Source organism: Perca flavescens, chromosome 8 (genome assembly GCF_004354835.1).
Source record: "Perca flavescens isolate YP-PL-M2 chromosome 8, PFLA_1.0, whole genome shotgun sequence".
Classification (NCBI taxonomy): Eukaryota; Metazoa; Chordata; class Actinopteri; order Perciformes; family Percidae; genus Perca; species Perca flavescens.
In genome coordinates this window covers 16,827,595-16,842,457 of record NC_041338.1, presented here as the reverse complement: position 1 = coordinate 16,842,457, position 14,863 = coordinate 16,827,595, and the positions used below count along the sequence as shown (strand labels likewise).

General features: G+C 38.7%; 1 protein-coding gene across 1 annotated transcript; it reads left to right on the top strand.

Moving 5' to 3' along the window:
* On the top strand, positions 1 to 11,297 carry slc6a13 (solute carrier family 6 member 13). Its single transcript, XM_028584517.1, has 14 exons — positions 1 to 196; positions 780 to 914; positions 1,967 to 2,107; positions 2,980 to 3,061; positions 3,385 to 3,517; positions 3,939 to 4,073; positions 6,451 to 6,554; positions 6,936 to 7,060; positions 7,331 to 7,443; positions 8,329 to 8,466; positions 9,070 to 9,172; positions 9,529 to 9,629; positions 9,923 to 10,093; positions 11,133 to 11,297. Exons 1-14 carry the CDS (start codon positions 1 to 3, stop codon positions 11,295 to 11,297), a joined length of 1,842 nt encoding a protein of 613 aa, XP_028440318.1.
* Positions 11,298 to 14,863: the final 3,566 nt, after the last annotated feature.

Genomic DNA, 14,863 nt, shown 5'->3' with positions numbered 1-14,863 from the left:
ATGGAGAACCCGTCCAAGGTGGAGCCCTCTAATGGACACAACAGGTCCCTGGACATTGTGCCCAGTACAGAGGAGAAGATGACAGACAGGGGTCAGTGGGGCAACAAGATTGAGTTTGTTCTGTCAGTGGCCGGAGAAATTATTGGCCTGGGGAACGTCTGGCGTTTCCCCTACCTTTGTTATAAGAACGGAGGAGGTGAGTGTTGGAATTACTTATCTCTGGCCTTTTCAATATAAAAGCTTTTGCATTTAGTCATCAGGGTTGAACAAATCTTAAATTATTCCACAGAAGGCTTAGAGAAATTCCATATTAACATTTGCTTGCAATTGCAGGACAGCAAAATGAAGCTTCTCAGAGGAAATTTTGAATTAGTTTAGGAGGAGATAATACACAGGTTAATGTGTAATCTATTCCAAGGATTGATCGATGAGGGTCATGGTTCACTGAAAATAGGGAAATAGCCAGACAAATGTTGGCATGTAATGTCTGACACATAAGAGCTCACTGACAAAAAACAAAACTGGTACACAATAAAATCTTGGATCTTTAATGTCCCATAGGAAGTGAACTAGTTTGATTCTTTTGGCTGTATGGATAATTTCATATTTACTTTACCAGCATAATATTTGCATGACTCTGTATCATGGCTTTTGCTTATACCAGCAGAATGCTTTAAATTCAAACAATTTGCACCAGTCTCTTCTACTTTAGATTGCCCGAGGACATATTGAAAGCATCTGAGTGAACTGTTCATTTAATCTGCATGCTGCTTATACAGGTGCCTTCTTCATCCCATACCTCATCTTCCTGTTTGCTTGTGGCATCCCGGTCTTCTTCCTGGAGACGGCTCTGGGTCAGTACACCAGTGAGGGAGGCATCACCTGCTGGAGGAAAATCTGTCCCTTGTTTGAAGGTAATCTACCTATTTTCTTAAGAGAGATAATTTAATGGATGTTTAATCATGTTAAAAACACTTTGTAAGCACCAAGAGTAGATCAAACTCATCAGCCACAGTCAAGTTTTACTGTCATGCACTCCCAACATCTGTTTATTTTACACTTTTATGACATAATTAAGATGTTTCCTGTGCTTTGTAAAAGTGTATGTTTGGGAAAGCATCCATCTTCATGATGTTTTGAATTGTATACTTTTCAGTGCACTTGTACAGTATATGAGTGATTTTGTGTGCACCCATGTGTGTCAAACAACCAGTATGAATGCCATACAGATGTGGCATGGTGATGATTGTAGCTGTAACTGCTGGCAAGCAACCAATGCTGGCTAATGTGGAATTTGTCTGCCTTCAAATAAGTCTGTAATCAGCCATAACCATAACTCATACAGGATGACAGCTGGTGAAGAGTCGAGTCAGGTGTGCAATCATGAGTTGGAACAAGAGCTTATCCCAAAAAATGTGCCTGTTACAGTTTACCCTGCATCTAATTTACTGTACTCTGATGCAGTCATTTAGAAAAGGCAGCAGAGGTGAGCGATGGGTTTAATGAACCTGGAAATTCCAAGGTTAAATTATGTCTCTTTGTCAATAGTGAATGGAACTGCCAGGGAGCTCTTGTCAATGATTCAAAATTATTTCTCATTTGAGATAAACTACACTAATTGCTTACATGTGAAGTTACAAGTATATGGCACATTAATTTTAATTGGTGGTGTTCTCTGATTACTGTTGAATACAACACTGTGGGCTCACTGAGACTCCAGGTGTGCTTAATGGCATCCAAGCTGCTTTTTGACCTCCAAGACAAGTTTCTCAATACATGATGTACAGCTTTATTAAAGCATACCTATAATAAAAAATATAGCCTCATGTTTCACAATCACACTTATTCTCATGGCATTGTCAAAGACATAATGCAGAGACAGAGTTTCTCTTTGGCCAAAAAAAAGTTACAATAATGGCAGCATTTTACTGTTTAATCATAATCTTGGTGTTTTTTTCTGTTCCAGGAGTGGGTTATGCCACCCAGGTGATTGTTGCTCTGCTTAACGTCTACTACATTGTCGTGTTAGCCTGGGCCGTCTTCTATTTGTCCCAGTCCTTCACCTGGGATCTGCCCTGGGCCTCCTGCAACAACACCTGGAACACAGGTGAGCCACAGGGCCCTATACCAAAGGCAATATATGTGCTTTTGCTAGACATATTCCGTGTGTAATCATTAATCAGGTCTCCATCTTGACATGCTTATGCATGTCATCTTTAGCCACACATGGGTGGCAATGGTGGCAATCGGTCCAACACATTGGGCAACACTAAAATATTTCAACAACTACAGTATTTGATGGATTGCCATGGAGTCCACAGAAGATGAATCCTAGTTACATTTGGCGATTTTTTGTCTTTTCCTATTGATTGATTGATTTTAGTAAAATGTCTCTACAACTATTAAATGGATTGCGGTGATATTTGTTTTCCCCTTAAGTTATAATAACTTTCATAGGTGCCTGACTTTATTGCTCTCATTAGGTAAAAATTTTAATTTGACCAATACTTTGGTTCGTGACCAAATACCTTAAAACTAATGGCATCCCCATCAACTCCAGCTGTGCATAGCTAATTAGCACATGTTAGCATGTTAACACCACAAACTAAGATGGTAAACATTATACACGCTAAACATCATACAGCATATTAGCATTCAACCGCTAGCATGGCTACAGACTTTTAGTGTTGTTTATTTCAAACCAATCAACAACAACAACAACAACAACAACAACAAATATATATATATATATATATATATATACATATGTTGTTTGTTTTTTTCCTGGTGTTTTCCTTCAACATTTCATTAATTTATTGTTTTATTGTATCCTAAGGAAGTGAAAGTTCCTGCACCATTTCACTCCTCCGCCTCAGTGGTGGCATTGTTTCACTTGCTTGTGTGTAACTTGGAAACCTTAGAGAAAGCTTGGATTTCTTCACAGCATTGAATGTCTTTCTGTCTTTCCTTTCATTCAAGATTCCTGTATGGCATTTCAGAGGGGGAATAGCTCCATCAATCACCATGAGAACACCACCTCTCCTGTCATTGAGTTCTGGGAGTAAGTGCCTTTTTGTTTGTCCATGTCCTCAAATGGCCTTGTAGGTGCCAACAAGTTCACAAAAATATGCAACCAAGTAATTCAATCTTGTATTCCATCCTGTTTTATAAAATGGTTGATTGTTAGACTAGATACAACTTTTACTACTGGTTTTTCTACAAGGCTTCTAGCTTAGACCCTTAGCTTCTTTGCTACTGGGAATATAGACAAAATGTTCTACTGGAAAAGTTGTGAACATAAATACTGTGATTGTGGTATATAATGAATTCTAAGACTAGAAAAAAAAATCTAATGTTTGTCTTATGTTTGTGTTCTTACCCCAGGCGAAGAGTGCTGAGAATTTCCTCAGGTATTGATCACATTGGCTCTCTGAATGGGGACCTAGTTATCTGTCTGGCCGTTGCGTGGGTCATCTGCTACTTCTGCATCTGGAAGGGAGTCAAGTCTACTGGCAGGGTGAACCTTCTCCTTCATTCACTATAGGATTAAGAGAGTATTAGTAGATCGTATTCTGCAGCATTCCTTGTTTAAAAACATTTGTACACTTTTTTGCTCTGATTTTCATTGGCATATTTATTTATTTTTTAACCTTTATTTAACCAGGTTAGTCTCATTGAGATATAAAATCTCTTTTTCACACGCTTGCGGTGTGGTTAGCTCTGTCTTCACACATGCAGAAAGCGTTGCAAAGTTTACAGAAGCAGAAGAAATACATTATGCACAAACTCTGCTGAATAGCCTCATACCTCATCAACTAAAAATAAAAAATAATAAAGCTTTTATTTTTAAAATGTTTTCACAGATATAACACAATATAACATTTTACTTTTTAGCTTGAACACACTATTGGTTAAGAAGTACTGCTTTTTCCCTGCAGGTTGTTTACTTCACAGCAACCTTCCCTTATGCTATGCTGGTGGTCCTGCTGATCAGAGGGGTTACCCTGCCTGGAGCCTCCAGGGGAATCCACTTCTACCTCTACCCCGACCTGGGACGGCTGTCTGACCCACAGGTAGTCTGCTTTTGTTGGACATTCACAGAAACACAAACAAAAACAGGTAACATCTGCTAGCCTAGCAAAACAGTTGTTGAATGTAACTGTGATCTAGAGATACAGTGGCTGACCATCGTCCCAAAAGTTGCTGGTTGAATCAGGACCATCCACGTGGAGGAAGTTGCTATTTCTGGAATGATTTTTATTGGTTGTGTTGGCAGTTAAGGCATTGAAAACTTTTTATTAACTACATATTTCACAGCATTTGAGCTAGTATTTATTTGCTTGAAAGTTTATACATCTTGTTGGAATTTGATTGCTCTGAAAAGCTATCATTAAATGGGTCCTTGTAAATCCTTTCCATTATTGCTAAAAGGGGAGTGAATATTGGACTTAATTTGTCAACTAGGCCAGTGGTTCCCAACCTTTTTTCCTTGGCGCCCCCCCTACTCATGTCTAAGAAAAGCTGAAAACTGAAGTTGAGGTAACTCTCGAGATAGAGCCTTACCTTCTTTTTTGATACAGAGAAGTTATCAGCACTTTTACGTTTCTCCGCCGTGTTTCATTAAAAAAATAGTGATGCCTTGGCGGTAGGAAAAACGAGGATGATAGCAGCTAGCAGCTGACCTGATGACAGCAAGGGTCCCAGGTTAAGAGGTCCTGGAGGTTTGGCCTACTAAGTAGCCTGCCTACAATTTTAAGCGAGAACAAAAATATATAGTTTTTATACAGACTTTTGTATACATTATATATTATAGTGTGTTATCATAATTTGTTTAAGATGTGCAAATATTTTTTTTTACCTCAACCTCAAACCAGATAATGACTTGCGCACCCAATGTGATCTTTGCCGCCCCCCTGAGGGGTGCCCGGACCCCAGGTTGGGAACCACTGAACTAGGCAACAGTTTGCTACCAGGTTTGCCGTACCAACTTGAATGGTGATATTTACCAGTGTTGTGTCCATAGCTTGTTTCCACTGCCTCTTAGTGGCTATAAATTGTTACTGCAGGTTTAAGGTGATGTGAATCCTATCACTGGTGGAGGAAGGTCTGGCAATGCGAGGCTAATCACCTGGAACACATTTTGCATCCTTCTATCCACTCCTGTGACATTTTGTGGGAATAACATCACATTACATCCTACTTTTGCACTGAACACAAACATAGCTTCCTTTACAATTATCTTTTACAAACAGTGCTGCCACCAATTTGTCTTGAGGGGACAGTATCATTTAAATATTTGTCCAGCAGAACGTCAAGGAAATATTCCATTCTGAAGGGAAGAGAGTGGATTGGGAATGGTGGTGGTAACAGGGACTTTGCAATGATGTCCTTCCTTGCCGTTAGATTGCAACCAGTGTGAAAATCTAAAAGAGGGGCCCTCTTAAATCCCTCTCAAGGCTCTGGGGATGAATACAAGCCCTGTGTGTGCAGGCCAAGACAAGCTAGGCTGGTGGAGCTGGTGCCTTGGGAATACCTGCCTTTGTGTCATATTGTGTCCAGAGCTTATGTTGTTGGTTGGACCCCCAGTCAATCAGATCTTCAGGGCTTGCTGCCAGCTATCTAAAACATGCCCCAGTGCCCTGGGAGCACTTCACCAGAATTGCAAGTATAAAGACAAACCTCATTTGAATTTTGGAGTGCGAGTGAGTGTTCAAAGAGAGGGTAAAAAAGTGCTGCACTTTATGCCTCTGAGAGACAGGGATGGATAAATAGGGTTTGCTGGATGGGTAATGTCAGGATGAAGGCGTTAAGAGGGTGAGTTTTGGGGTAAAGTGCTTCGGGATTTAATAGATGCATTGGGTGTTAGATGGTGTTTTTAAAAAGAGATGGGATGGTGGAAGTGTACATAGGAGGCTGTGTGAGGAGAGCAGTCCCAGACACTTCATGTAGTAATAATTTGGTGTTTAATCATATTACCTTTATATTGCTAATGAAATGGTCCTTGTCAGTATGCACACTGGTAGGATATGCCTTCCTTGTTATTTTAACTAACAGCAGACAGACATTTCTCATGTGTATGGGTTTGCAATCCGTTTCCACACAGCAGAGTGAACCAAGTCTTCTGGGAGCGTTAGCAATACATCACTTTTTATCTGTTGTAAGTATGCAGGCTAGGATGAAAATGTACAGTGTGGTAACCGGTTATTCTTTGTATGTTTTGTCATGATCAGCTGATGGTTCAGATATATATCGTAATTATTCTGTATGTGAGAGCTGATGTCGCTCAGAAAGCCCTGACAGCTCAATTATAAAGGAAGCTAGGTTGGTAAGCTGTGGGTTGAATCAGTATAAATAAATGTACAATGTTTCTCTAAAAGAGAATAGATAGATTATGTATATATGTAAATATATTTTCTCTGTCTGATTATCTTGTTTGTATTCTGTCATAAGGTATGGATGGATGCTGGGACTCAGATCTTCTTCTCCTATGCCATCTGCCTGGGTTGCCTCACTGCTCTGGGAAGCTACAACAAATACAACAACAACTGCTACAAGTAAGGACTGTAATGAGAACGCACTAGGCATTATGATTAACTGCACAGCACTACCTGACTGAGTCAAATTGAACCTGTTGTTCAACCTTACACTACCATAATTGTTGACGGTTGACATTCTATCTTTGTTTAAAAGGGAATCACATCTCTAGTCCACTTGTTTCAATTGGCCTATCCATAATTTACTTATCTTGTTTGTTTGTTTGTTTGTTTGTTTCTTTCTTTCTTTCTTTGTAAAGCCTCTTTGAGTTCCATGTAAAGCGCTATATAAAACTTATGTATTATTATTATTATTAGTCCGGACAATATTGGGTACCATTCTCAATCCGTTTACACATGCAGTTTCTAATCATGACACGCCCCTCTCTGTGTTATTTCCAGGGATTGCCTGTCCCTCTGTTTCCTGAACAGTGGTACCAGTTTTATTGCAGGGTTTGCCATCTTCTCCATCCTGGGCTTTATGTCCTACGAGCAGAACGTGCCCATCTCAGAAGTGGCTGAATCTGGTTGGTTTTTCTTTTAATGTTTTTTAAAAAACAGTGTAAGGTACTCTATCTGAGACATGGTCTTATATTTGATTTACTTTGGTAGAATTATTTTTGAAAGATATAAGTCAGAACAGATGTATGCAAAGCTCCCACTTGAATTGATGAATTTCCTTCAGCCTCTCAATGGCCTCTATGGTTTTAATGATATTGAGGACATCCTTTCATAGTGGTAATTTTCATCATGGTAATTTTAATGAAACAATTACATGTAAATTCTGTTCAACTCAGGTCCAGGCTTGGCCTTCATAGCCTACCCTCGTGCTGTGTCCATGATGCCTTTCTCCCCTCTATGGGCCTGCTGCTTCTTCATCATGATCGTCTTTCTGGGACTGGACAGTCAAGTGAGACCAACATATGCACCCCGCACACACACACACACACACACACACACACACACACACACACACACACACACACACACACAGACAGAGAAAGAGACATTGAGTATTACAGTTTCAGACAAAGGTGCAAAGCACCATGGATTATTTATCAAGTTATGCATACATTGTGTTTGCTTGGTAGTTTTTTTTTTTTAAAGGTCCCATGACATGGTGCTCTTTGGATGCTTTTATATAGACCTTAGTGGTCCCCTAATACTGTATCTGAAGTCTCTTTCCCAAAATTCAGCCTTGGTGCAGAATTACAGCCACTAGGGCCAGTCCCACAATGAGCTTTCCTTAGTATGTGCTATTTCTGTGTCTGTGGCTATTGAGGAGGAGAGTGGGAGGGGCAAGGTGGAGGGTGGGGGTGTGGCCTTGACCAACTGCCACTTTGCTCGTTTGAAAGCCATGATTTCTCTCTCTCATGGGTGGGCCAAATTCTCTGGACGGGCAAAGCAGACAAAGGGGAGGTAACCTTGCTCCTTATGACCTCATAAGGAGCAGATTCCAGATCGGCTCATCTGAGCTTTCCTTTTCTCAAAGGCAGAGCAGGATACCCAGGGCTCGGTTTACACCGATCACCATTTCTAGCTACTGGGGGACCATAGACAGGCTGGAGGAATGCATATTGATGTTAAAAAACCTCATAAAGTGAAATTTTCATGCCATGGGACCTTTAATAGGTCAGCACCACACACACTCCCATGCACAAACAAATGTATATACTCATATATACTTACAGTATCATACAAAAGTTTTCTCATTCAAGTGAATGAGAAAGCGTGTCCAACTTTTGACTGGCATTGTATGTATAATGTCTCATAGTTCTTGCTTTTTCTTTATTAGTTTGTGTGTGTGGAAAGCCTGGTGACAGCCATGGTGGACATGTATCCCGCCACCTTCCGGCGTAAAAACCGCAGAGAACTCCTTATCCTGGCAGTGGCTGTGGCGTCCTTCCTCCTGGGGCTCATCATGCTGACAGAGGTTGGTCTCAGGGACCTCACTTCATAATGTTTTTACACAATACGTTTACAGAATGAACATGTAATCTTGCCCAAAGGAGGGTAACTCTACATCCAGAGCTTATATGCAAAACCAGATTTCCAAATTAACATTTAGAATCTTTATTTTCAACATAATATTGGACAATCATAGTAACAATACCTACATTTAAAATAACCAGCTCTAAGATAATAAGGAGGATAATAAATGGTGGTTTGGTTGGACTAGTGGTGTTGAAGACCTTTTTGTGTTTCAGTGAAGACTTTCTTGTCTTCTGAGATTTTAAGCATGCCACACTTACAGTATTTTAAAATGAAACTGCCCATTTCTACCTACTACAGCTTCTTGTTAACAGCCTTCAGTCCACATAAACAGCAGATACTCCCTTTCTGCCCAGCCAATTGTTTCTTTAACTGTGTCTTGTTTGATTATGATCTTCTTCACAAAATAATTGCTGTATTACACTTTGTAGAATTGTCCTCAAGTACAAAATGACTAAGTGGCTAATGCAGTCTTAGTTTTTCCTCATTATATGACAGCTTGGAGGTTTTCTTTTGGTAGTTAAATCCATGTCTGTCTCCACAGGGCGGCATGTACATCTTCCAGCTCTTTGACTACTATGCAGCCAGTGGGGTCTGCCTGCTCTTCGTGGCTATTTTTGAGACTGTTTGCATTGCTTGGATTTATGGTGAGTGTGTTAGGCAGACTATTTGGGAATGCATAAAAGGGGGGATTTAAACTGCAAAGGCTTTATTCTCACTAGGCACTATTCATCCCAGTCCACACTGCCCTCTACATTCAGCCAATCACTGAGAATGAACCTTTTTCTTTGGCTCACACATTTGAGTCAAAGAGTTTGTGTGAGAGTGTTTTGAGTGTTATTTCAGTCAATGAAATCACAGTAAAGTAGCCTACTGTTTTAAAGCATATCTTATGGTTGCTCAGCAGTCATTTCTGCAGTTCATACAGAGTGAGTCTAGACATACAGTAGATGATTGTTTTATGTCGATGTAAGTCTTTTCTCTCATCTCTCCCTGATTACAGGTGCCGACCGTTTCTATGACAACATAGAGGACATGATTGGCTATCGCCCCAGCCCTGTCATCAAATATTGCTGGCTTTTCTTCACTCCTGCAACATGCATTGTGGGTCTTACATTCATTTTCAACATGCATGCTTTTACACTGCCCTCCCAAGCAGCCTCTGCTGGTCAACAGTGAAAATACATTTTAATTTGCAAACTACCACAAATGGTCAAATTAAGCCTACTTTATCTATATCGTAACAAAACAAAATAAAGGAATTGAAATTAAGGTTAAAGATGGATTAGGGTTAGCTATTTACTTAAAATCGTTACTAGCATTTCAAATATAAAGTATGTAACATAGCCAACACCCATCCAGAACCATGACATATCTCTCTCCGTGTCTGTTATCAGGGAACCTTTGCTTTCGCCTTGATCAAGTACTCACCTCTGAAGTACAACAATGAATATGTATATCCATGGTGGGGATATGGGATTGGCTGGATACTGGCCCTGTCCTCCATGCTGTGTATCCCTCTCTGGATAGCAATGAAACTGTACTACACCCCTGGAACACTGAGAGAGGTACGTTTTACCTATAAACTGTCCTTTTTAAGTGCAAATAACTGGCTTTGCCACTTGTCATTTCAGAAGAATCAACCAAGAAAAGAAAGTAGTCCACAGGATTACAGATACTTGGCAAATATATTGTGTTAAGGCTGCTCTCATCAATACTTTTGTATTGGCAATGGATCACATGATAATGTGTATGTGAAAGGGGTCGATCTTAGTAATGAACCCACAGAGAATTAGCAGCCAACCCTGCAGCTGCTACTATTTAGCATTTATGTATCTTTCAGCTCATTGTTTTGTTTTCACAACTTTACTGTTTGGTTCAGTGTCACCGCTCTCATTGGCCTCATTTCCAGCAGACAGACTCATTTCCTTTTTCAAAGCTCTGATAAACCCACCGTACACTACCTGCCCAGCACCAAATGGCAGACAAACTGAGTTAGCAACTAGATGAATACAGTGGAGCATTTAGCAGCTAAAGAGCCAGATATTTCCCTCAGGACTTGGTGAAGACCAAAACAGAACTAAAATTTTGGTGATGATTGGTGAATATTAAACTTGCATTCGTCAGCTGGACAGAAACAGAAACTCCAAATGAATGCTATTGTTGCTCCATATTTGCCAAACTAGCACATTCACTAACACATGTACTAACACATGCACCATAACAACTTTATAAGGCCATAATGAGTCAATATTGTGTGCAAGTTGCACTGCCCCAAGGGGTCAAACAGTCAAGTAATAATTTAGGTAAGAACAGTTGTAAAAGTTATGTATTGTTTTTAGTTTTTTTTTTTAATAAAGCCTCAATATGGCAATTACATATTTAAAGAAAAAAATCATTTTAACTGAGGCATTATTATTGTTAAGGTGTTTACCAAATAAGCACAATCTTCCTGGTTTTCTGTTTTTCTGCCATATAGGCTATTGCATTACTGATGTTGAGTAATCTCTTTAATAATGTTACTAGTAAGACTCAGATGTCAGTTCCAAAATATTAAATATTTGGTCTGGCAAGTTTTTCTTAATTTTATACATTTTTCATTTACAGCGCCTTGTTCTCTTGACCACTCCTTCCACTGATTTACCGAAGACAAAACTGGAGCAGGAGAAGCTGCTGGCCATCTTCGCAGCAGACCGCGACAGCCTCCATCAGAAATCACCTCCCACTAAGGACGGCTACTTCCCTGTTGATGAAAAAGAGTCTCATTGCTAGAGACTTGAGGTTTGGAATCAGAGCATTGTAGGGGTCAAAGGTCACTCCTCAGCTTTGACACTCTGTCTGGCTCCATCCCAACTCTCTTTGCAATACCTCACCAGACAGGGTGGCATACAGGCACGGTGCAGACTTTAAGAGTTCCCTACTCTGTAACTGCTGATCTGCTGCTGGAGCTTCCTCTTTTGTACACCACCTTCAGTATAATGCCATCAGCATTCTTACGTAAAGGGGCTGTGCTCGATATTCAGAAACAAATTGGTCTTGGATTGAGTCCATAAAGCTCTCACAGACTGTTCCCTTTCTCGTCAAATACCAACGTTTTGTCATGTCCCTCTGCATCTGTTACCAACACACAAGGCACTCACATGCACTAACATGCACTTGCAGCCGGACCGGCTATCAAAACATTGAACAGAGAAGCTCAGATCACAACACACACAGAGGAACAATGACTTCATCCTCTGCTCAGGACGCCATATGCTATATCTTTACACAGCAAATAGTTCTTTACTTCTATATTGATGTTTTGAATATCAAGTACAGCCCCTTTAAACAGTTACATAAGTTGGTTACCATCTCATTTGCCAGTGGCAGCGTCACATGTACACTTGAATCAATGTAGCCATTGTTGTTACACAGTGGCTAAGAATTTACATTTGATCGTGTCTGCTTTCTAAGGAAGCATTTTTTTCTGTTATGGACATCTCTAATGTTCAGTTAGTTTGACATGACATTACAGTTACTTTATTGATTCTATCAGCTATCTGCTGCAAATGGAGCACAAGAGGAGTCACATGAATACAAGCTGTGTGTGTGTTTAAATGCACTTCTGTATACAGAGTTCAAGCGTATTCCAATTTTTGCTGTATTATAGAAAGTTATCATCTCAGGATGTAACATTTTCTCATTAAAAAGAATCCTACAAAAGCACAGTTATAGTATAAGTAATAGTTTAAATGTATATTTAGCTGAACTAACCAGAACTCAACTCAATTAAGCTTTGCTGTTGTTTCAGAACAATGTTACAATGTTCATTTATTCAATATGTTTTTTATTTGTTTTGCTGAACATTGCAGAGTTACATGAATATGTTACATGCTTTTTTTCCAATCTTTTGAATATTGACATGATTTTAATGTAGTCGTTTTTACCTTATCTCTAATGCATTGATTTGTATGAAATTAAAAAGTAAAGTGCCTGAAGGAGGCAGTTGTGCCATTTAGATAATATAAACAGGGCAGTCTGGTTGAAGGTTTTCATTTCAAAATGAACATCTCTCTTGACATCTTTTTTTTTGCTGTATAATAATGAACTTGAGCATGTGTTTCTTTAGATTTTGAAATACTTTTACATAACTTTTATATGCTAAAATTATTTTTTATGACTGAATAAAAAATACCTTCATTTGAAACATTTCTCTTGACATATATGTTTATATTTTGTAGGACATGCAGTTCATCATTTAATAACTGAATACTCCTTTAAGGTCCATCACACTAGTAAGTAGACACTAGTTAGAAATAAATTTAAAGACATCTGTTACTACAATTTCAGTTTTAATTCTTAAAAAAAATATATTTTAATGTAAAAACCATAGGCTACATTTATGGATAATTTACTTCCCTGTCCCTCACGCCTTCAAATCAGCAGGCTGTTTGGGGTGTCATCTTGCAATAAAATAAGTGTTCAGCTATAGACCCAAAATCTAAATGGCTTGTACAAGGGGTTATTTATAGTCAAGGATGCTGGGGAAATGGTTTGACTTATACAAATCAGCTTTAAGCTGTCATTTCTTCACATCGCAAAGTACTGAAAATCTCCAGAAATATTGTGAATTGCTTGGGGTATTCCTAGTCCCCTTTAATGTTCTGACAAGATTAAGAATGTGGGGCTAAATTAAAATGTATGTCTCAATATGACATTTAGTAAAGTATTATTACCAGTATTACAAGGTTCTGTGCTACTGAGCAGCAATAATTTGATGTTGTGCCAGGAAAAAAAAGTTTTAATATATAAAATACTCCAATCAAAAAAGTAAAGTTTGTGAATATATGCATAATTTAATTTAAAGGTAATACTGGGATTCAAAACCCTCAAGTAGAACAATGGAGGCTCTAATCAGACATTTTGCAACAATATACATTACTTAATTTAAATTATACATTTTATTAATATAATAACTATTCATAATAATTAAATACTTTATTTATGGAAGCCAACTAACCTGAAAGTAACTCCAGCTCTTGTTGCTATTCTCTGTGCTGTTTGTTGTTTTCCCTTTCATCAAAATTCTAAAAGGATTTAAGGAGGTGTGGAGGTTTATACCGCAAGTCCCTGAGGACTTGCGGAGTTTCTTCAGCAAGACAACACAAAACTCCAGCAGCCAACAAAAAGCAACGGGTGGAGGGCTTCTTGTGAGATGAGCATGTTGAATACTGATAAAAGACCTTATTGTTTCTTGTTTTTAGAATTCAAAGAAAAATAATGATTAACATATTTCTTTCTGAAAACTGTAGTGGAAAAGCCAGAAATCTGAGCCAGGAGAAAAAGAATCAGGTACCTATAGTGCAGTCTGTTTACTGTAATAGAGACCTGCCTCTCTACACAAGCAGTGTCACTGTGCAGCCTCAGGGAATGGATGCTCCTGTTGACCAAATCTGCACGTATAATTTACTACTACTAATACTATTGCACCTACTTTAATGCATCTATCTCTTCAAGCATGCTGTCCTACAGAATCATTAACCTTAAAATAAATATCTCTAAACTGGCATTCTGAATGTATGCGAATTATAAACTGTTTGTGTTTTCACTTTTCAATATTTTCTAGATCATGTCAAATTAATATCTAAGTTTCGATTGTCAGTTATGTATTAAACAAATATTAAGATGATTTACCAGAGTAAAAGGAACAATACCACAGTGTAAGAATACTCAATGACAGGTAAGAGTCCTGCATTCAAAATGTTATTTGGTAAAAGTGCAGAAGTACCACTATCAACAACTGTACTTAAACTATCTGAAGCAAAAATGTCCACTGTCAGTGTTATAATATTACATATTTTAGTATCGGATTAATATTCTGATGCATAAACACGTAAACAGCATTTTAATGTTGATTGAAGCTCAGTTTAACTACTTTGTATAGGCTACTGTTGGGCCATTTAACCCCAACAATTCATCATATTTTATAAATAAGTCATGTGTTTTGAATGCAAAATCACAATCTGTACCCAACACTACCAACAGCAGCTGTCAGTTAAATGTAGTGGAGGAAAACATACAAAATGTTCCTCTGTAAAATGTAACAGGAAGAAGCAGAACATTGTAATACTCCACTAAAGTACACACAGGCCTACATCAAAATGGTACGTAAGATACTCAAGTAAGTTACACTCTACCACTGTATAATTGAAACAATAACATATTTTTTTTAAAACATCTAAACTGCTGCTGCAACTTCTTTCCTAGCCTTTAGGTGGTTCATGTCGAAATAACAAAGTGAGAAGGGCCTGTCTGTGTCAAGCTTCCCCAGCAGGGGTCGCTGTAGTCATCCTTCTGAA